Genomic DNA, 23,088 nt, shown 5'->3' on the forward strand with positions numbered 1-23,088 from the left:
GAACCTCCAAGCCAAAACTTATCTGTCTCCAGTGGAGCCTCAGGAGGCCAGCAAGTGCTTGAGGATGTGGCGAGAAGACCAGGGAACTAGAATTGCTCCTTCTGGGGAATGCAGAGATGCCCTGGGCTCCTCAGGGGCACCTCTACATCTCGGGGCCTGCATAGAATAAATGTCCGATCATTCTCATTGAACTGTGTGTGTGTAAGTTGCTCAGTTGCGTCCAACCCCATGGACTGTAGCCTGCTAGACGTCTCTGTCCAAGGAATTCTCCAGGCAAGAATACTGGAGTGGGTTGTCATTCCCTTCTCCAGGGGATCTTTCCAACCCAAGGATTGAACCTTGGGTCATCCGCATTGCAGGTGGATTCTTTACCATCTGAGCCACCAGGGAAGCCCTTTCAATGAACTGACTTAAGTCAAATAGAGACCTAAAGGGCTATGAAGACACAGACAGTGGAGATTGGGAGAACCCTGCGGTGGAACCTCTGTCGCAAGCACCAGCCGGCGCCTCCTCCCTCCTCCAGCCTTCACGATCTGGAGTGATGCTGAGAGGGAGATGGGAGCTACGTGGCACACCAGACAGTGCCCTTGTTCCTCGAGGGAGAGCAGAACCTTCTGATCATCCTGAGGGCCATGCAGCACAGCAGTACCTCGGGTACTCGCCACACTCCCTGAGTCACCTGATGCAGCAGTAGGCCGAGGCAAGGACAGGGTGGCTCTGGTTTCCCTTCTCTGTCCCAGGGGTGGGCTTCTCAGGGCCGGTTCTCTTCCTGTGGGAATATCTCTGCTCAGCAGAGGACAAGTGTTTCCAGTCGTCAGAGGACAGCAGGATGTCATGGCATCGGGAGACCAAGCTTCTGACCTGCTCCGTATCAACTGACTGTTTGACATAAAGCTCCCTTCTCTGTCTGGACCCACTGAATGAGGGGCCTAGTCCCAGGGGCTCGCCCTCCACCCCCAGCCCAGATACCCGTCCTTGTGCTTATTGGGTTGTTTGACTGGATTCTGCAGCCCTTTCCGTTCCAAGTAGCTTCTTTGGAATCTCTCTCAGCAGTCAAGGACAGGGGAGGTGGGGAGGGCCCCCAAAGAAAGAGAATGAAGATGAAGGCTGCCACAGCAGAGCACCACAGGCTGCGTGGCTTAAACCATAGAAATGTGCTGTCTTGAGTTCTGGAGACCAGAAGTCCAAGTTTGAGGTGTCAGCACGGTGACTTCCTCCTGAGGGCTGTGCCGGACCCCATCCTGGGCTTGCAGAGGGCCACTTTCTCTCTGTGTCTCCTCACCTCATCTTCTTTCTGTGCATGTCTGTCTCTGTGACTGAGTATCTCCTTTTATAAGGACACCAGTCCTATTGGATTGGGACCAGCCCCATGACCTCATTTTAGCTTTATCACCTCTGTGAAGACCTTTTCTCCAAATAAGGTCACATTCTGAGGTATTGGGGGTTGCATCCGTGCTAAGTTGCTCCAGTCGTGTCCGACTCTTTGCGACCCCATGGACTGTATAGCCCACCAGGTTCCCCTGTCCATGGGATTCTCCAGGCAAGAATACTGGAGTGGGTTGCCATGCTTTCCTCCAGGGGTCCAGGGGGATCTTCCTGACCCAGGGATTGAACCCGCATCTCCTGCATTGGCAGGCGAGTTCTTTACCACTTTTGCTACCTGGGAAGCCCACTGCGGGTTAAGACCCCAACACATTTTTCAGGGCATATAATTCAATCTGTAGCAGAGGGGGGAAGGGGTGGGAGGGGAGAGAGACCAGTCTCAAGAAACAGATGTGCTGTTCACAGTGCTGCCCCAGCCCCTCTTCTGTGCCCTGTCAGTGGCCCACAGTCCCTGCCCTCTGTGGTGGGGCTCCCAGGAGACCCCCACTGGGCAGGGCCTGTGAGAGAGGCAGGGAAGGCTGGACTTCTGAGCAAATTTGGAACCAATTAGCCTGTCTGCAGGGTCAGTAGATTTACAGTCAATGGGAAAAGTCCCAGAGCGTGTTCTTGTTTGGGGTAAGTGGGCCATGTGTGGGTCTTTCTGAAGAGGAGCAGAAACGGGAAGAATATGGCCTCAACCTCATGCTCAGGTCACAGGGGATGGCCTCAACGTCAGGACCGAAAGGGCCGAAGAACATGACCGTGGTCCCCCACCCTTGACTGACCCTCTCTTTTCCTTCCAACTTTACAGGACTCCCATCATAGCTGGAGGGCTCTTTGTGATGGACAAATCCTGGTTCTACTACCTGGGGAAATACGACACGGACATGGACATCTGGGGCGGGGAGAACTTTGGTGAGCCGCTGGTTCTGCATCTTGGGGCCTGGCCAGGGGTCTCCGTGTCCTTGGATCACCTGGGCCTGTGATGAGGGCCAGGGAGATGGGCAGCAGGTCACTCCTTTGGGGGAAGACCATGTGGGGCATCAGAGGAGTGGTTGCTGGAAGTGGGGAGGAAAGGAGATTGGGGCCACGTGGATGCTGAGGACCAGGGAAACATGCCCAGGGGACTCTTAGGGAGAAGTTGACATGCAAAAGTCAGAAAGACCAAGGAAGAGTGCCAAGTCCGAGGGTGGGCTGGGGGCAGACCTGAGCTAGGAGTGCTGAACTTTGGAAATTTAGAGTTGGAAGGAGACTGGGGATAAAAGTATGAGGAAGATTGAAGGCACTGCCACTAACATCTGGACCACATCTGTTGGCTGCTCTAGGGGTATAGCCTGGGTTAATGAGGAGGGTCTGAATATTCACTGGATGGACTGATGCAGAAGCTGAAGCTCCAATACTTTGGCCATCTGATGCAAAGAGCCAACACATTGGAAAAGACCCTGATGCTGGGAAAGATTGACAGTGGGAAGGTGACAGAGGATGAGATGGTTGGCATCACTTACTTAATGGACATGAGTTTGAGCAAGCTCCAGGGGATAGTGAAGGACAGGGAAGCCTGACGTGCTGCAGTCCATAGGGTCGCAAACAGTCGGACAGGACTGAGCGACTGAACAATAAGAACAACTGGGTGACTGCTACAGAAGCCCTGGAGGCAACTTGCCTTTATCTTTTCTTGCAAAGTGATGCAGAGTGAAGGGGATGGAGGGGCTGGGTTCCAGGCTCTGCTGCTGCTGCTACTAAGTCGCTTCAGTCGTGTCCAACTCTGTGCGACCCCATAGATGGTGGACTGTGCAAACAGATGGCCAGTTGTGGCCGCAGTGGCATAGGGCTGCCATGTACAGATACAGGAGAAAGTGGTCAGACACCCATTCCGTCTTGCTGAGGACACTGACTGACCCTCCAGTTTCCTCATGTGTTAGAAGTGTAACACACGGGTGCTTGGGGGTTGTTGTGGAAATCCACGCAGGTAAGTCTGTAAAAGCTCTGAGCACCATATGGACACAGTTCGTGTTAGTTACTGTTCCTTCCCTGCAGCAAGTGAGACCTAAGAGATGACCAGTATGTAAGCTGTACAAAGCAGGGACTTGGTCTGTTTGTTCTTGGCGAGCTCCGTACAGTGTGAAGGAGGTTTCAGTAACTATTTGATGAATAAACCAGAGGAGAGGAAGAGTAAGAGTCTGGGATGTCAGGGCCCCTTCCCCCTCTCTGGACACCGGGAACGTGTTTGGCACAGTCACCCCCGAGCAGTGGTGCGAGCCAGGAGAATGATCCATGGGGCTCGTCCTGGCATTCAGCGGTAATGCCATGCATTGTCCTCTGCCATTGTTTTCTCCTGTCCCTGCCTCCAGGCTGCTTTATGGCTTTCTTCCTCAGTCACCAAGAGTTATTTTCTGGAAATTTATGGCTGTTGGCCTGACCAACGGCATCTGTTCTCCCAAACTGGGCCGTGTAGAGAAATCCATCAGAAAAATCCATCTCCTGCCATATGGGGGCCAGATTGGAAACTCCGCAAACAAAGCAGAAAACCCCAGCTCCTACAAACCAAATATCCTGCCTGGGACTCAGTCCTGGGATCCCATGAGGGTCTTTGGAGTGGAGTTTGAGGTGGGATCTCCCTGCACCAGCCCAGGAGGACTTGGAGCCAGGTACGCCCTTGGTGTTCTCAATGGGGACGAGATCTCTCTCTCTCTCTGAACAGAGCCCATCAGATGTCCTGATGGTCACAGTACCTTTCATGATTCTTCATGGTGTGCTCTAGCCTTTCTTCCCATTCATGAAATCCTTTCTACAGCTCTTCTGATAGATAGCAGTCATCCAGTGTCCGCTCGAATGCTATTTATGATGATGTGTTTGCTGCTTCACAATCTGGCAAGTTCTATCATTGAGAATGTTTGTGGTGAATTGTTAGTAAATCTTCTAAGCCAAACCAGAGCCCAGCTTCCACCTGCTGGGCCTTGTTCTGCCCTGTGGACCCTCACAAAGTGTGTGTGATCCTTCCTTACCATGGCAGCCATGTGTAGATGCAGGCAGCATGTTATTTTCAATGATGTCACATTCTGGTCCAACCTACCAGTGCGTCTGTGCTAAGTCGCTTCAGCCATGTCTGACTCTGTGTGACGCTATGGACTGTAGCCCATCAGACTGTTCTGTCCATGGGAATCTCCAGGCAAGAATACTAGAGTGGATTGCCATGCCCTCCTCCAGGGGATCTTCCCGACCCAGGGATCGAACCCACATCCCTTATGTTTCCTGCCCTGGCAGAGAGATTCTTTACTACTACTGCCACCTGGGAAGCCTCAGCCTACCAGTACCATCTCTCCATAGCAATGTTGGCACACATCTGCTCACATCCAGGGTGATCCCCTCTAGCTGGCTTCCCAGTGGCCTGGCATTAACAAGTGTTGATTGGAAAGGAAAGTAGAGAGAGACTTCAGGGGAGGTGTGGGAGAGACATTTTATAATCATCACAAAATGTTTTAAACCACACACACAAAAAAGAACCCTGCAGACAGCTATCACAGGAAATACTGTTTTCCCCAATTCCAACATTCCATTTGTTAGAGCCAGCTCCTAGCACTTTAAAAGTCATTTCTGGACATTTTTTTTATAGCATTTTACAAGCCAGAAAGAGCAATGCTTTTTTTTTTTTTAAGAAAAATTGAAGTATAGTTCATTTACAATACTGCGTTAATTTTAAAAGTGAAGTGATGTCGCTCAGTCGTGTCCGACTCTTTGCGACCCCATGGACGGTAGCCTACCATGCTCCTCTGTCCATGGGATTTTCCAGGCAATAATACTGGAGTGGATTGCCATTTCCTTCTCCAGGGGATCTTCCCGACCCAGGGATCGAATCCGGGTCTCCCACATTGTAGACAGACACTTTACCGTCTGAGCCACGACCCACAGAAGCTCGATGTTAGTTTTAGGTATACTGCAAAGTGGTTCATATACATATACAAAGTGGTTCATATACATATACCTATAGATTCTTTTCCATTATAGCTTATTGTAAGATATTGAATATAGTTCCCTGTGCTATATGGTAGGTCCTTTTGGGCTATCTATTTCATATATGGTTATGTATAGATATTAATCTCAAATTCCTAATTTATCCTTCCCCCACTCTCCACTTTCCCCTTTGTTAACCATAAGTTTGTTATCTATGTTTGTGAATCAATTTCTATTTTGTAAATAAGTTCATTTGTATCATTTTCTTAGATTCCACATCTATGATATGTGGTCATATGATATTTGTCTTTTGCTGTCTGACATTTCATTTAGTATGTTAATCGGTAGATCCATTCATGCTGCTGCAAATGGCATTATTTCCTTCTATTTTTATGGCTTAGTAGTATTCCATTATGTGTATATATATCTATATACATATCTCTTTCTCTATCTATATATAGATGTATATACATATATGCACCACATCTTCTTTATCCATTTGTCTATTGATGGCATTTACGTTGTTTTCATATCTTGAATATTGTGAATAGTGCCGCTGTGAATGTGGAGTGCATGGATCTTTTCAAATTAGAGTTTTCCATCTTTTCTGGATATATGTCCGGAAGTGGGATTGCTAGATCATATAGTAGCTCTATTATTAGTTTTTTAAGAAGTCTCCATACTGTTCTCCATAGTGGCTGCACCTACTTGCAATCCTTCCAGCAGTGTAGGAAGGTTTCCTTTTCCCCACACCTTCTTCAGCATTTTTATTTACAGACTTTTTGATGATAACCTTTCTGACCAGTGTGAGGTGGTACCTCACTGTAGTTTTGATTTGAATTTCTCTAATTATTAGTGATATTGAGCATCTTTTCATGTGCCTGTTGGCCATCTGTATGCTTTCTTTGGAGAAATGTCTGTTTAGGTCTTCTGCCCCTTTTTTGATTGAGGTTTTTTTTAATATATCAAGTTATATGAGCTTTTTGTATATTTTGGAAATTAAGCCATTGTTGGTTACATTGTTTGCAAATACTTTCTCCCAGTTCACAGGTTGTGTTTTCGTTTTGTTTGTGGTTTCCTTTGCTGTGCAAAAGCTTATAAGTTTGCTTAGGTTCCATTTGTTTGTATTTGCTTTTATTTCTTTGGCCTTGGGAGACTGACCTAAGAAAACAGTGGTACTATTTATAGCAGAGAATGTTTTGCCTATGTTCTCTTCTAGGAGTTTTATGGTGCTATGTCTTATACTTAAGTCCTTAAGCCATTTTGAGTTTATTTTTGTGTATGATGTGTTCTAACTTCATTGATCTGCATGCAGCTATCCAGCTTTCCCAACACCACTTACTGAAGAAACTATCTTTTCTCCATTGTGTATTCTTGCCTCCTTTGTTGAGGATTAATTGACCATAGGTGTATGGGTTTATTTCTGGGCTCTCCATTCTGTTCCTTTGATCCATATATCTCTTTTTGTGGGGAATAACAGCAGGAAGAGATATCTCTTCTTTCCCAAGACATGAAATTTCTGTGTGTTCCAGATGTGGTTGCTTTTGTTGCATCGATTTGATTTCACAGCACAAAAGCCCATGAGATCACTGGACAAGGCTCCGGCTAGGGTGACTGGGACCATCCTCAGTGGGATGCTGCCTCACCCGCCCATCTCACTTTCATCGTCTGGGAGCGACCTCAGCAGCCACTTGAATGCCAGCCCTGCTATGCACTCAAGCAGCCGACCCTGGTGCCATTATTCCCACAAAGCGTTTCTAAGAGGAACTGAAGAGTGTTGATAATTACATCTGCAGTTCAGCATAGAAGCAGGCTTTAGGGAAATGTGGCTTTTAGCCTTTTTTTCCCCCAGAAGTTGTTTTGCATTAATATTGGATGTTTAAACTCCAATTTGCATAACACAGGATACATGAAAAATATCTAATACATCTACTCACTTTAGCTTTTGGTCCTTAGAGATGAAAAGAACCTATTGCCCAGTAGAAGTGTGTGTGTGTGTATGCATATGCATGTGTGTATGTGTGTGTGTGTCTGTGTATATATGTATGTGTGTGTGTGTGTGTGCATGCATGGTGGGAAGAGGTGTACATTTCCAAAGTGGAGGCCTTGGTACATATATGAGGGGAGAATATGGGATTTCTGGATTTAAAATGGAGGCGGGTGGTTTCCAAAGCATAGCAGATACAACAGACAATACTGAGGAAAGAGAGACGAGGTGGGTCCCAGAGAGGAGCCGCCGCCACCACCTCCCCCATCCCCAGAATGTATTCAGGGACGTTAGGCTGTGTCAGGCTTGGAGGGTCACGTGTGTGTCAACATGGGCTGTGGGGTCAGACAGGCCTACTTGTGAATCCTGTGGTCGTCCCTGGCTGCGTGTCCCTTTAAAAGTTACTTTCCCTCACTGAGTTTGCAGATGGCTACTGCATCCTAAGCTAGGCCAGCAGCCCGGATTATTCAGGGGCGCCCAGTCTAATCAGGTGGGCCGTTTAACGCAGAGAACTTTCTTTGACTGGAGAGAGAGGAGATGGAGCAGAAGCAGTTGAGAGATTCACAGCCTGGGAAGGATTGTCCAGGTGTGACAAGGAAGGGATCGTGCAAAAGGAAGAAGGGGGCTCCTGACCTACAGCCAGCGAGGAAGAGAGGACCTCAGTCCCATGACTGTGAGCAGCTGGGTTCTGCAAACAAGATGAGTGAACTGGAAAGCCTCAGAGCCCCCAGACAGGAGCCCGATCCTGCTGATGTGGGACTTGGGAGACCCTCGGCAGAGGGCCCGCCCAACCCCTGCCCCCCCAGGCTGGTGTGGTAATTTGTTAGGGCAGCAGTGGAAACCATTAAGCACCCAGGGCCGCCTGCCTCCTCTCTTGACTGCGTGAGCAGGCTTGTCAGAGGAGTGCCCTGTCAGACCCGCAGCGACAGCGGATCCCTCCCGCTTTCGCTTTGGCCTCACCCTTTCCAGGTTCAGGGGCTCAAGAGAAGAGAAGTGGCCTCATCTGAGAAGAGCATCCAGGTCTGATGAAAAGTCATCTTCCCCCCCAGGTGGGGCTGCTTGCTAAGCCCCAGGCCCAGGTGCAGTCCCTTAAGACCACCCATTTCCAGAGGCAGGGTGGAGAGGTAAAGGGTGTGTGCCGTGACACTCGCTGGGCGGCCCATGGTGACCGTGGTGAGCCTGTGCTTACCCTCAGAAGTCGGGAGCCTGGCTGCAGCCCTGACTGTCCCCAGTGATGTGAAGCACAGTTTTGCTCACAGGTTCAAGCCTATCCTTTGCGGCTCAATAAGATTGCTTCTATTCAAGTCTGTGGACTCATTAAAAAATAAAAACAGAGGTTTCTGGCCAAGTGGCCCAAAGAACGTAAAGATTTTTTGAAAGGAAAATCTCTGTCATCGCATTTGTCTCTGTGGACTTATGGGCGACTGTCTCTTTCTGCCCATCACTATCCACCCCAATCCCTTTGTCCTCACAAGATTTCACTTTGTCCAATGCTAAGTGGCTGATGCTGTTAGATAAAAGATATCTGTGTACAGTCCATGAGGCTCCACTTAATACAGGTTTACTGCCTTAAGTAGAGCCGGGTCTAATGCTCCCTTTGCCTTTGTCCAGAAAGCAGGCTATCAAAGGAAATTCCAGCCTTGACCTGTGTGGCTGAGAAGTGGCAGAGGATTTGGTGTGATTCTGGGGGAGGGAGCTGTCTCCTCTCGCCTGAACTCCTGTCCACCATCACAGCTTGTCAGGTGGACGTTGGTTCTGGAGAAGGGTTGGGGTTTTGTGAGCACTGGTAAAGCTACTGATCGGTCGATGTGGAGATAGAAGGGAAGAGCTGAGAATAGAGAGGGTGAGGAGGGCAGTTTCTTCCCAAATATTAATCTGAAGTTTAAAGAAAATAAGGTAACAGCACCCCCAGTGTGGATGGAATAATCACACATCTCCCTGCCTGGAATTCAGAGCGGATTTAGGTCTGCATGACATTTGTCATCGGGGAGTTTATGCGGGTGCTGACTCAGCAAGAACCACCTCCTCCCCCAAACTCCCTACATTGTCTTTTTGCTCCTTCACACGAGAAAGTGATGACTTTGCAGGAGTTGCTGACATGTAGAGGATCAGGGCGGTACCTGCAGAGCCCGCTGCTTTGTGCCCCGGTCTATGGCCCCCACTGCCTGGGGCTTTGGGATCACAAGGCTTTCCCAGAGGCTTCAGCATAAACCTGTGAGTCACCAGGCCTGGCTCCCAGTCCTGGGAGGATGCACAGCGTTATCCTGCAGTCGTGGTGTAGATATGCGTAGGATAACTAGAGGGATGTCCCAGGTCTTAAATACTTCACGTTGTGGTACCCAAACATCCTTACACCTCTCTGAACACTTCAAGCTTCCTCACTCAGACTGCCTTGACTCTGGCCGCAGTACAGCAAGGCACGCTGCTCAGGTCATCTTGGTTATGACATTCTGGACTCCGGAGCAGAGACGCTCTTACTGCATCTCAGGCTGCAGGCTCTGGGGGCATCAGTTAACCAGAAGGAGAGGTGAGACAGGCAACTGTCAGGAGTGGATGAAGGAGTAGATGAGGTAGAAATGGGACAGCTGGTTATAGATTGGCCTCTCTCGTTCATCTGTGAGTGCCCTGAAGTCAGTATCTTTGTGCCTGCAGCAGTATTGGCTGATGGTGGGTGTTCACACTGAGGGAGATGGGATCAGGGCAGGGGCAGGAGTTTTGGACCTGGGGAGATGCGCTTTGAATGCTAGCTGCCCACAGTCCCATCAGGACTGCTTCTGCTTTGAAAAATAACATCCACAACCATGAGTGGGCTTGTTGGGACAACTCATAAGTTACTGCCTGGGAGAGGACCCAACAAAGCCCACCCCTGGAGTAAATGAAGGGGTCCTTTCCTCCCGTGGCTTGTGTCTGCAGAACTGAGACATTTTCAACCACAGACACAGGAAAACAAGCAGCGACAATGGTTTTGGAGGTGGAGGAGAGGAGGCAGGCTACAGGGGGCTATGAGAGGAAGCTGATGGGTAGAAGATGTACTGCATCTGAGGGCATCCAGTGCATCTGGACAGAGCCACAGGCAGCCATGGGAGTTGGTCCTGGAGGCCAGAGGAGAGCTGGGCTGGCAGAATGGGAATGCGTCCTCAGCATCAAGTGAAGGTTGGGCCAGATGAGGAAGCAGGGACAGCAAGGCACTCAGACCCAGAGCCTTGGGGTGGAGAATGCCAGGATCCCAGATGGAAGGTAGAGAAGGACCAGGGTCAGGGGTCAGTACTTCCTGAGATGGGGATCTGTGCACGATGGTGGCAGAGGAGAAGGGGGGGGGCAATAGATTCAGAGCAAAGCAAATTGGTGGGTGAAGGAAGCACAGGGAAACAGGTTTAGTGGGAGCTGAGGGTGTGGAGACTGCATAGGTTGGAGGGATTCATTTTGCAAATGAGGAGGGACATATGTCTCATTTGAATGCAAGTAAGGAGGAGACCACAGAAACGTATGCATATTTTTGGAAGAAAGCTTGCACAAAATTCACAGGTTATATCCATAAGCAGGGCCTCCATCTCAACTTTTGAGGGGTGTGAGGGTTTTCCTTTCTGGGAGCTAGAGCAAACCCTGTTTTGAGATCCTGGAGAGGAGTTGATTGGAGTCCAGTAGATCTTAGCCCTGGAGACTAAATTCACACACATACCTTCACAGTTCGCTGCACTGAGCCCTCCCGCCCCTCCGAGCATCACTACAAGGTGGAGAGCTGGATGTTGGCCATCAGCTAAGCTCACTCATCATCTCCCACAAACACTAGGTTGGGGCCCACGATTCCACCAGTGCCCCAGCCAAATGCCAGGTTACCATATATCATTGACTTTTGTGGGGAGTCAAAATCTCCAGTGTTAGGTCCACAGATTTCAAGGGCCTCCTGTGTCAGAAGCAGGAAGCTGCAAACCGTCTAGGAAGTTGAAAGTGGGCACAAGGGGGTGATGTCATTGGCATCCATGTCTTAAAGAAACTGGCTTTAGAGGAGTGTTTTGTGTCACTGAGCTTTCCATCGCACTTAAGAGTTTTCACATTTACTCTCGAAGTTCCACTTCAGTGATACCAACAGCAATCCTGTGGTGTTCTTTTATGATCTTCATTTAACAGGCGAAGAAGCCCAGGCTCAACTAGGTTTCCCCAGGGATGGGGCTAGTAGATTTATGCAGACTCAGGGCCACTGACCCCAAAGCCAAGTTCTACCAGTCTCTCCCCACCATATGTTCTTGCCGTCATTTGGCAGCAATCTTGAGAAGTGCCTTCCTCACCCTAGTGTCCACGTTGCCTCTACTCTGAGGGAAATCTGAGCAAGCTGGGAATGAGCTCTATCCTGCTGGGGAGAGCGCCTGGGCAGGTAGAGACAGGTATCGAGGAAGCTTGGCGTGCAACTTTCCCAGGGACACAAGGCAGGAGTCAGGAGGGGACAGGGAGAGGGTGAGAGAGCAGGTGAGGATCAGGATGAAGAATTGGTGTCCAAGCACTTGTTTGCAGGGTTGAAAAGAAGGGAGAAAGACAGCAGGACATGGGAAGGACAGAGGCTGAGGGAGAGGACCCCATGGTAAGGAAACCCAGGAAGGTGGGGCCCAAGGGGCGGAGGGGCGGGGCACATCAGATGTGGTGGGCAGTAGTAGAATACCCACATCCTTGGTCCCTGCTCGTGGACACCAGCCTGAGTGTTTCCTGAAGCAAACTCCTCTTTCTTCAGCTTGACTATAGAAGCATGGCCCAGGCAGGCATCCAGATGTGAAACCGGCTCTTCCCACTGGTGGTGTATCCAGCGGGATGCAGGGGGCCAGCTGCACTGGGTGCAGTCAGGAAAGGGCTGCACCATCTGTAGGAAAGTTACAAGCAGTAATGAAACGCCCTGACAGCATTTAGCGGTTCCAAACAAAGGCAGTGACGGGGTCCTCCCCCACCATGCTGGTATAGCACCGCTTCCTTCTCGGGCAGGACCACTGCTCCAAGCCTGCGGGGAGCACCTTCAAGGGAGGAGGGCACCGGCCAGCATGGTCTCAGCCCACCCACCTCTGCTGACTCTACCTCACCCCCTCCCTGAGGTCCCTGCTACAGCAGCCAACCGGAGAAAATGGGTTTGTGTGCAAATCCCTACCCAGGCGAGCACCCCAGCAACAGCTTCGAGGCTTCCAGCACTTTCTATGGTTGTTCACAGCTCTTGGCTATTGCTCAGAGATGTCCTTGCAGGAGATAGAATGGCCTCGGCATTGACACCTTGTCCAGGAGCCTCCTTGGAACTGGTCTTGTCTGTCCCATCCTGGCCATGTGGCTTGCCAGCTTGTCAGAGTGGGAAATGCACTAACTCTATGACAACCCCTTCTATCTGGACCTTGACCAGCAGAAAATTCTCCCATAGTCTCTAATGGAAGTCTTTCTCCTTGGTCCTGGTTCTGACCTTCTAGGGTCATAGGAGCTGGTCTAATCCATATTCCACCCTGAAACCTTCCATATGCTCAAAAGCAGTTCTCTCATAGTCCCTGGGCTCCTCTGTTCCAGGCCAAAGCATCACACAGAGGCCCCACCCTGCTGGCCCCTGAGAGTGTTCCAAAGGCGCAAGCAGAGCCCTCCATGTGTTCCCCTGTGTCCGCCAGTTTCCTTGTTAAGGCAAGCCACCCTCCCAGGTGTGAGTTATCAGCATCCTCGTGGTGGGCAGAGAAACCGAGGTAGCAGGCCTGTGGAGCACACAGTCTGGCTGTGGAGTTGGCGCCCTAGGCAGGCTGCTGGCAACACTCCCCTTGCCCTGGGACCTGAGATTCCCCGGCGCCTGGTGTCTCGGTGCTGCCGTCCTGTGCTGCTCAGTCTAGGAGGCAGAGCAGTGATGGGGGCGTTGCTGTCTTGCAGAAATCTCCTTCAGGGTATGGATGTGTGGGGGCAGCCTGGAGATCGTCCCTTGCAGCCGAGTGGGCCATGTCTTCCGGAAGAAGCACCCGTATATTTTCCCAGATGGCAACGCCAACACGTATATAAAGTGAGTATGTGTTGTGGGGGTTCAGGTTCCCTGGGGGTGGCAGTGGCCATGGGCTTTTCTGGTGATGGGCTGTGGCTGTCCCAGGTTCTCTGGTAGGTTCGGCTGCCTGGGTGTCGTGAATGGACAGGGGCTGCGTGCTATGCTTGCTGGGCCACAGCCTGGGCGAGAGAGGTCAGGCCTGCCCATCCAGGTCCAGGCTGGAGGCCTTGGGGCCTTTCTCCACCCTTGACTTCTCCCAGGCTTGGCAAGGCCCTGCCTGTGGCCTCGGGGGCTTCTAATCACTGGGCAGCACCCTCCTGCAGGGCTCAGGGCTCTGGGCATTCTTTGGGGCAGGGGGAGGGCAGCCATTTTTGCCCCTGAGTTCTAGAAGATCCCCTGCAGGGATCTGCAGGGATCACCTTCAGGCTGGGTCACCAGGGGAAAGGCCCTTGGGGAAGATTCGGGAATGGGGAGGCACAAGTAGATACAGCCCAGGTGACCGCTCCAGGGCCTCGCGGGTGCACAGAAACGGCCAGGCTGGCATAGTCCCTGAGGCCCTGGGCTCCTTTCCTGGGGCTCGCCACTTCCTGCCTGGGAAGGTCGAAGATCGTAGGGTCTCAGTGACCCAGCGATGCCCACTTGCCTATTCTTGCTTCCTTGCTCCCTCCATATACCCGTCTCCTTTTCATGATTTCTTCTCCTTCAACCTTTTCCCTCTTCTTTAAAAATAACTCTGTACCTCCTTTTCTCCTGCTGCTCATCTTTTCCTCCAGCTTCTTCTCCCCTTCTCTCTAGTCCTCTTGTCACTTGACAACTTCACTCCCCATTTATTCCTCCTTTGCCCTTTTTCCCTCGTTTGGTCCGTTTGGGGGAGGCGGAGCAGAGCGCCTCTTTGAGTGTTTTTCTTCCCCTGCAGTGTTTTCTTCTGGGTTCTCTCATCCTCGGTTACTCGCACGTGTGGACAGGTGTGGGTGTGGACAGGTGTAGCAGAGCTATAGGCTTGACCAGTGAGAAAACTGACCTCATGCTGGGAAGGTTAGGGTCATGAGAACCCCTTTAGCAGGGATTGGAACAAAGGCAGGGCTGCCTGGGGTCTTGACAGGGAAAGGTGAGCTGGAATGCCTGGTGCAGGAAAGTCAAGGGGTTATGATGTGGAGTGGGGGGCAGAGCCTCAAGCTCTAGAAAGTTCTTTGCATTTGAGACTGGCCCCTGTTTGCCACCAATGGAGTTGAGGGGAAACTTGGGGTAGTGTGGTCTCGGCAGCGTCCAGTGTGCTGATGGTTAGGCCAGTGGAGGGAGCCAGCAAGGAGCTGTCTTCAGCGCACCAAGAGCTGGACTGCGTGTTGAAAACTCCTTCAGGTCCACGGGCTTGAAGGGCAGGCCATGCCCTCTCAGTGACACCCCCGAGTCCACGCACTCAGGCCTTGGGAGACGCTGCTCAGGCTTCTGATTGTTTTCCCGTGTCTTCTGTTCCTGGTACCCTGGTGTCCCCGACAGCTGAGTGACAACATCCTCCATGTCTGTCTCTTTTTCTGGGACCTTTGGGGTCAGACTCACTGCAAATAGCTATTTAAAAAAAAAAAAAACTTCAGAGTCCTGGCAAACATTTGACCAGGATGGCTTGGTTACTTCATTCTTTACACCTGCGCCAAGCTAATCACATGGCCGGTGCAAATCTCGTGTGTAACTGGCGTCCCCCTTGGAGTGCTGCGCCCTTTGCTGATGGGGAGAGTTCTAGAATAGGAGCCCACGGATGACCAGAGATGAGATGGTCAACACTCTTCCCTCTTGTACCGGCACCAAAGGGGCATGCCAGATTCTCCTGGCTTTTTTTCTGTTTTTCTGAGAGCCATGGGAAGTTCAATTTCTGGTATAATTTCTCTGGTCTGTGCCTTTTGGGAAGAGGGTATGTCATGACTACTAAAATCCTGTGTCTTGGGGGAGAGGCCCCTTTGGAGACTGGTGGGCTCAGTACCCTGGGGAGAATAAAGTTACTGGACCTTGGTGGCTCCCATGGGGGAGACACTGCCCACTCATCACATGTGTGTATTTTACCTAGATATGTCCCCGGTCCTCTCAGACAGCCCGTCCCTGACACCCCTTGTCTCCCCAGGAACACCAAGCGGACAGCTGAAGTGTGGATGGATGAATACAAGCAGTACTATTATGCTTCCCGGCCATTCGCCCTGGAGAGGCCCTTTGGCAAGTAAGTGTCTCCCCTGGTTGGTTTGTGCAGACAGCCCAGAGCCCCAGCTCACTGGCCCGAGGCGAGAGGGTCTCACTGGCCGCCAGACCCCTCCAGGGCCAAGGCTGGGCCTGTTCTCCCTTCCTGTGCCTTCTTGCTCCTGCCTCGTCCTGGGCACAGGGCTCTGGGCCACGCCTGTGGGAGACCCTGGCAGCCTGGACCATCCACTCAGTGGGTAGAGCCATGCCCCGTGCAGTGGACTGGTATTTCCAGCTTTTCACAGAAAGGTGGGATGCTGGGTTAAGCAGCTCTGCTCCCTCTAGATTAGAGTTTCCTCCTTCTCCCTCTCAGCTACCGAAGCCTAAATCCTCCTCTTTTTAGGAGGAACAGTACTGTGTAGACCACCTCTAGAGCAGGGCTCCAGCTTCTTGTGGGTGGAAGAGGACAGGGAGAGGGGTTAAGGGCCAGATGCCATTTCATGAGTTGCCTCACTAGTCCTCTGCAAACTGAGAAATGGGTATAATTACCCCTGTTTTACAGATAAGGAGCCTGAGGCTTCTACAGCTTCAGGTACTCGCCATGGGTCCCACCATTATAGGAGGAGAAGCTCAAAACACACCTGTCTGATCCCCCCAAACTTTGTGATGTTGCATTCCCCAACTCAGGGCTGGTTTGAGTAGAGAAAAATGGCAACTTGATTGATGTTATATTCATCTTTTTTGCGAGGGGGTGACTGGTGGCTTTTGTCATGTGATGTCCCTCAGTCGTACTAAGGCTGTGGAGCAGATGGCATGTTTGCAGCCTACACGCCATCGATCGAGCCCATCACTCCCAGGTGGATTAAATCACGAGCCTGCCAAAATGTTTGCATTTCTGAAACTGAAAGCCCACGCTGGTCTCCGCTTCTCCTCAGAGCCTCCCACAGTGTTTCTTCTGAGTCCTCAGCTAACTTCCGGTTCATTGGCCATGTCTGTCCACCCCTCCTTTCTTCACTGCCTTCCCTCTCCAGCTTGGGTTCTACTTTCTTGCGTAAGCAGAGTGCTTAAAAGACGTTGTCCTTGAATCTCTTGCCATGTTGGGCATATACCCACCCTCCCAGGCCTCCCTTTTGACCTTGGGTGAACCTGCCTTTGTGCCTTTTCCTCCCTGTGGGCAGGCTGCTGAACAGCTCTGGGAGTATCAGCCGGTGCTGCTAAGCCTCTGTGGCCATCCGGCTCAGGGAGGCCCTCAGCGGGGCTCTTAATCCTGCCCCCTTGCCCGCGGCATTCTCCCTCAACCTCCATTTGTACCTTTTCCATTTTCCCCAGCGGCGGAGTCCACCCTGCTTTCACTCACAGCACGTGACACCTCTGTTTTATGGATGAAGTAGACAGCACCAGCTTCCTGAGCCCGACCACCCTGTACCTGCACTATCCTCCTGTCTCTTTTATCTGGAAGGATAAGGGGTGCCTCCCGCTGTGGCAGGCCAGCCCTCTACCTGTTCCCCAGATGCACTCTTCTCTCCTGCATTCATTCATAAATCAGCACTGATCAAGTTCCCACTGCCTGGATTCATCTCCTCCTGCCTCTCAGCTTCTCAAACTTTAATGTGCACACGGATTTCCCGGCGATCTTGTTACAGTGTGGATGTTGGTTCAGTAGGCGTGCATTTCTGCGAGCCCCAGGTGGTGCTGTGCTGCTGGCCTGAGGACCTCAACTCAAGGAGCAGAATTCCAGGGTGATGGTTTCCAGACTCTCTGCAGTCTCAGTCACCTGGGGAGCTTCAAAAACTGCTGCTGCCTCTATTCCAACCCCAGAGAGTAGACTGAGTCTGGGCTGTGTCCTGGGCTGTAGAATTTGTAAAAGATGCCCCCCCCCCCCAACTAGGTGACTCTAACCTGCAGACAGTGTGGGAGCCCCTGTTCCAGGGGACTTCGCCCGCCCTGTGCCTTCACACTCCCTGATCACCCAACTCTCTTCTTTATTGCATGGTTCCCATTAGTATTTAAATTTATTCTGTATCTTACATATGTTTTAAAAAATAAAAAAGAGAAGGAAAGAAACTATAAGAACTCTCCCTCAATCCAACATTGCTCATCACCTACCTTGTCTTCTGCTTCTTCAGAGCCAAGCTTCATGAAAGAGCTGCCACGTCGCTGTCTGTGGCTCCCCGTTTCCCTGCTTCTGACTGTGAGCTGAGGCCATGGCCTCCGTCCCCTACGATCACTCCCACCTAGCCCACCCATGGCCCCCTGGGACCCTTACCTTCCTCGATTACTCCATTGATATGAGTCTTCTCCCACCCAAACCCCTTCAGGCACCCCTCTGATCTTGGTTTCTAGAATGGAAGTCTTGGCTCTCATCCTGAGATTCAAGCTGCACCCTCTCTGCCCACTCTGCAGGCTCAGGTTCCTCTGCCCACCCTTGTATGTTGGTCTTCCCTGAGGATCTGTCATAATCCCTTGTCTTACTCCAGGTTTTCCCTGCCATCAGCCACCTCTGTGCTGCCGATAAGCATGTTTCCATCCCTCTCCTGCACCTCTCCTCTGAGCTCCAGCCCTTAGAGAAGGAAATGGCAACCCAACCAGTATTCTTGCCTAAAAAAATCCCATGGACAGAGGAGCCTGGTGGGCTATAGTCCATGAGGTCTCAGAGTTGGACGCAGCTGAGCGATTAAACACATCCTGCACCTCTCCTGAGCTCCAGTCCTTATGTCCGAATAGCAACTGGACATCTCTGCCTGGATGCCCCCCAGGCTCCTCTGACTCAACAAGTTCTAACTGAACTCTTCCTGTTTGCTCCTAAACTCACTCCTTTCCCCATATTCCCCACCTTAGCTCTTCCATGCATCCTGTTGTCAAACCAGAAATCTCGAGTGTCAACTTTGACTTCTCCCTCCCCATCCTCCCACACCTAAACAATCACCAAGTCCCAGAGATCCTACCTCACTCATACACTGATCGTCTGGATTCTTGCAAATACTGAACGTTTAGCCTTTTTCAAAAGATGTCATTCCTGTCCTCATGTTACTTAGCATCTGGTGAGGAGATGCAGTTAATGCTGTATAAGAAGTTCCAGTATCATGAGGGTGCCCAGTCCAGTCTTTGGGGTGGAAGGAGGCGAGGCTTGAGAAAGCAGGGCTGGTTCTGTGTGGTTGCCCAGGAAGAACAGGGTGTATGTGGAAATCAGGTGTACTGGTGGAAGAGTAGAGAGAATGAAACCTGTCCCTTCTCTCCCATCCCACCCTACTCCCCTGCCAGAAAGCATGGTCAGCACCGGGTTTCGACAGTGATCTCCTAACTGCTCTCCCAGCTTTGGGCACCAATCTCATTTACCTTCAGTTGCTATTGTTGGTCAGTCGCTCAGTCGTGTCCAACTCTTTGAGACCCCACAGACCCGGATTCCCCGTCCTTCACTATCCCCCAGAGTTCACTCAAACTCATGTCTGTTGAGTTGGTGATACCATCCAACCATCTCATCCTGTAGTCCCCTTCTCCTCCTGCCCTCGATCTTTCCCAGCACCAGGGTCTTCAGTGAGTCATCGCATCAGGTGGCCAAAGTATTGGAGCTTCAGCATCAGTCCTTCCAATGAATATTCAAGGCTGATTTCCTTTAGGATTGGCTGGTTTGATCTCCTTGCAGCCCAAGGGGCTCTCGAGAGTCTTTTTCAGCACTGCAGTTTGAAAACATCAATTCTTTGGCACCATCAGTAGATGCTCTTAAAGGAATAATACTGTCACACTGTACTCTGTTTCAAACCCATCCGTGGCAGCCCATTGCCCTGAAAATAAAGGCCAAGCTCCTCCTTGGTATTTCACAGGACTTTTATGACTGCACGTTCACCTCTCCATCACTCACCTCCCTTCTCCAACTTCCCCCACACACATTCTAACCTGCACCACTGCTACCCCCAACAGACCCCTCCCCTCTTCACATGCACTAATCTCTCTTTGCTGTTCCCCTGCCACTACCAGGGGCCCCCACTTTACCCTCTTTCTGGTTTGTCTAGACAATGTCCACTTTCCTTCCAGCTTCCACATCACCACCCAACCACCACCAACCCAACAAGCAAGGGGCCACCTCTGAGGTGCTCCCACAGCCCCTGTATACCCACCCCACATCCACCCTGGGCTGTGAGCACCTGGTTCATTACCTGTCTTTCTTGCTTGAAAGCTCACCATCAGGTCCCTCTTGGGCACAATGCCTGGCACATACTAGGTACTCAGTAAATGATGACAGAGGATGAGATAGCTGGATGGCATCACTGACTCGATGGACGTGAGTTTGAGTGAACTCCGGGAGTTGGTGATGGACAGGCGGGCCTGGCGTGCTGCAATTCATGGGATTGCAAAGAGTTGGACACGACTGAGCAACTGAACTGAACTGAAATATGTGATTCAGAAGCCCAGAACCAGCTAAAGAAGAGAATTCTTTGAGGCTGGCTTGGCTGGGATGGGGGTAGCAGGTGGGGGAATAAGGGTGGTATTTTAAGAGCAGAATCCAAAGGGGGATTTGTGAGTAAGCAGACCCAGAGCCCTGGCAGTGAATTATTAACAACACACCAAATATTCTTGTAGCTTTGTTTTTAATGAAAAGTAAAAACACCCCCAAATTCTATTTCCAAGTAAAAGCACAAATCTTTGGTGTCATCACCACTCCACTGTGAGGTAATTGCCAAGTGTTTCCATAGCTCTCTCTGGGGCTCTCAAAATCTCTCTTAGTTAATTTCTCCAGCACCCTCCAGATATTCGTGGGTGCAGAGAGAGGGCACAGGCTGCACGGGGCACCTCCCAGCCTGGAGGGTGGGTGCCCCTGGGCCCATGTGGCTGGTACCTGTCTCCAACCAGCTGTGTTTTGTCTCTGTGTCTCCCCGCCTCTGCCGCCCCCAGCATCGAGAGCAGACTGAACCTGAGGAAGAACCTGCAATGCCAGAGCTTCAAGTGGTACCTGGAGAATGTCTACCCAGAACTCAGGTATCCACCCTGTGCTTTGAGCCTTTGCTGCCTGCAGAGAGAGACCCTCTGCTAACTTGGTTTGGAGAAGGGACTGCCCATGGCCTTCTGTATGAGGGGTTTTAACTAGATGGAGTTCTGAAAAGACCAGTTGGCTCCACTTATCCCGGAAACTAGAGAGAGAATTTTATTCATTGGTGGCATGAGGGATTGAGGTTGGCTTCTAGCAGTATTTCTCAGCTGCTGGGGTTTGAGCTCTGGAGTGTGACCTCAGGGCGTGGACTCACTGATTCCAGGCTCCAGACTCCTGAGTCATTCCTTGCTGCCTCTTTCCTAGTGGCGCCTCTCCCATCCTCAGGCCCTGAGTAGTACAAGTCATTGTAACACAACCAGGGCGACGTGCCCCTGCCATTTTCCAGACACTGTCCGACCTGTCCGACAGCTGGTGTTACTGTTAACCCTAAGAACCGTGGATTCTCATCCCTCCCGTGGCCTTCCTCTAGGGTGCCCAAGGACTCTTCCATCCATAAGGGCAGTATCCGACAGAGGCAGAAGTGCCTGGAGGCTCAGAAGCAGAAAGACCAAGAGATCTCCAACCTCAAGTTAAGCCCCTGTGTCAAGACCGAAGGCAAGGATGCCAAGTCCCAGGTAAAGTAACCTGGGACTACTTGAATGGCTGGGGATACTTGAACATATGAACGTGCTTGGCCTCTGCTTCCTGCTTTTGCATGAACCAGATGTCTAGTTATACCTGGAGCTCTGCAGCAGAACACGAGAAGCACAATTCTCCTCACTCTGGGACTGGGTTCACTCTGCTAGGTTTCCAAATGCATGGGCTTTCTCTTAAGACGCCTCCCCAGGCAACTTTGCACCTCTAGGGATTAACCATTAAATTAGCAGGAGTTGAACAAGGATGTCCAAGCTGCTGCTGGTAAATGTGGGCTGGATCAGGCAGGGTGGGCAGCACGGCCACCTCAAAAGTATAAGATGCAAACTGAAAAGCCACTGCCTCCAGGATGAAATACCTGCTCTATCAATCTCCCTGCTGATCTAACCCTGTCTTCCAGGCAGTCACATCAGTGGCGGTACGGCCTTTCCCATTGTCCACCATTCCGGTCTCTGGGCAGGTCCCTTGATCGTTCTTCTGCCCTCCACAGGCCTATGGATCCACCTCTGCTCTCTCCTGCTTCCCCCAGCTCTAGAGACCTCGGCCGCCCCTTCTCAGAAAGGTTTCCTTGTGCCTTAGCTGATTCATCAACACTCTGTGAGTGTTCTGCCCTCTGAGGATCGAGCTCTTTTAAAAGTCACTGGCACATTCACAGCCTGTCTCAACCTCTGTAACACTTGACCTGCTGGATGCACTGGAGCTTGTCCATCTCCTGACTTCCCTCCTGGCTCTGGGGACACTACGTGATCCCGATTATCTTGCATTTCTGTTCTTTCCACTGCTTGTTTTTACTGCTGGCTCCTCTCCCCAGCTCTCAGACCCTTATGGTGAATATTCACCAAGGTTTTCAATTCACTGTTCTTTTCTCTGTGAGTGGTTTCTTGGAAATTTTATTCATGCTTTCAGCTTTAGTAACCTTGTCTGTCTTACTGATTCACAAATTCAGTGCCTTCACCCAACCATGAACTCACTCATTCATTCATTCATTCACTCGACAAACATGTACATTCTCTGCTGACTGTGGAGATGCACAGACGAGAGGCCATGTTGTGGGCATCGGTGGCCCCTCGAGGGATCTAATGTTCCTTGAACAAGTCAGCAGCCACTGTGATCTAATCTCTGCCCTGGAGAAAGTTTGGTCCATGATGCTGTAGAAGTGCAGAGCGAGGATGTCCAACCTCTGCATGAGAGTTGGGAAGTCTTCCCAGAGGACCTGAGCAGGAGTGGTGTCCTCAGAGATGAGTAGAAACATGCGGGTCAGGAAGGGGAAAAAGGGCAGGTGGGTAAGTCCAGCATGTACCACGCCCTGGGCCTGGGAGGCAGAGTGCCTTTCAAGACGTGGTCAGAGGGGTGGAATGTGAGGGAGCTACGAAGGTGAGGCCGGAGAGGAGGAGGCACATCACAGCCTCTTTTCCCAGCTGAAGAGGTTGAGTTTTATCCTCAGGAGTAGGAGCTGTGCAAGCCCAGGAGATGGATGGAGTCTGGCGGGTTTACACTTAGCTGACCCTCCCAGACTCTCCTTCTCAAACACTGGGCAATCGAGTCAGTCCACGGCCATGACAAACCCCTCTGAAATTCAAGCCAACAGATGGCTCCAAGCACCTATCAGGCTCCCCAGCCATTGCACCATCCCACTAATTCTCTCTGAGTGGTCACCTTTCCCAGGCTTTGAGTTTCCAGTCCTGACCATCATCTCCTATGGCTCCTGTTTCTGCTGCATCCCCCATTCCTGCAAGGCCCAGCCCTCCTCCCCTCAGAACAGCTGTTCTCGGCCCAGGCATTCACTTCTTCAGGCCAGATCAGCAGCCCTCCGGCACTATTGACAGTTGGGGCCGGGTCACTCTGTGATGGGGACCATCCTCTGTGCTGTAGGCTGTCCAGCAGCTCCCCTGGTCCCTGCGCACTGGATGTCAATAGCATCCCCCACACACACACCAGTCATGCCAATCAAAGCTGTCTCCAGGCTTTACCAAAGGCCCCTGGGGGACAAGACCACTCTGCTTGGGAACCGCTGTGTTAGATTAT

The 23,088-nt window shown here is 51.3% G+C and overlaps 1 protein-coding gene across 1 annotated transcript in view; it reads left to right on the forward strand.

Moving 5' to 3' along the window:
• GALNT14 (polypeptide N-acetylgalactosaminyltransferase 14) overlaps positions 1-23,088 on the forward strand; it is a 217,101-nt gene that overhangs the window by 184,284 nt on the left and 9,729 nt on the right. Inside the window, exons 9-13 of the mRNA XM_025261310.3 lie at positions 2,174-2,277; positions 13,175-13,301; positions 15,394-15,486; positions 20,334-20,417; positions 20,900-21,044. Of these exons, the coding sequence (XP_025117095.1) occupies positions 2,174-2,277; positions 13,175-13,301; positions 15,394-15,486; positions 20,334-20,417; positions 20,900-21,044 (553 nt within the window). The remainder of the gene's footprint in view (positions 1-2,173; positions 2,278-13,174; positions 13,302-15,393; positions 15,487-20,333; positions 20,418-20,899; positions 21,045-23,088) is intronic.

The sequence above is a fragment of the Bubalus bubalis genome, chromosome 12, assembly GCF_019923935.1.
Source record: "Bubalus bubalis isolate 160015118507 breed Murrah chromosome 12, NDDB_SH_1, whole genome shotgun sequence".
NCBI lineage: Eukaryota > Metazoa > Chordata > Mammalia > Artiodactyla > Bovidae > Bubalus > Bubalus bubalis.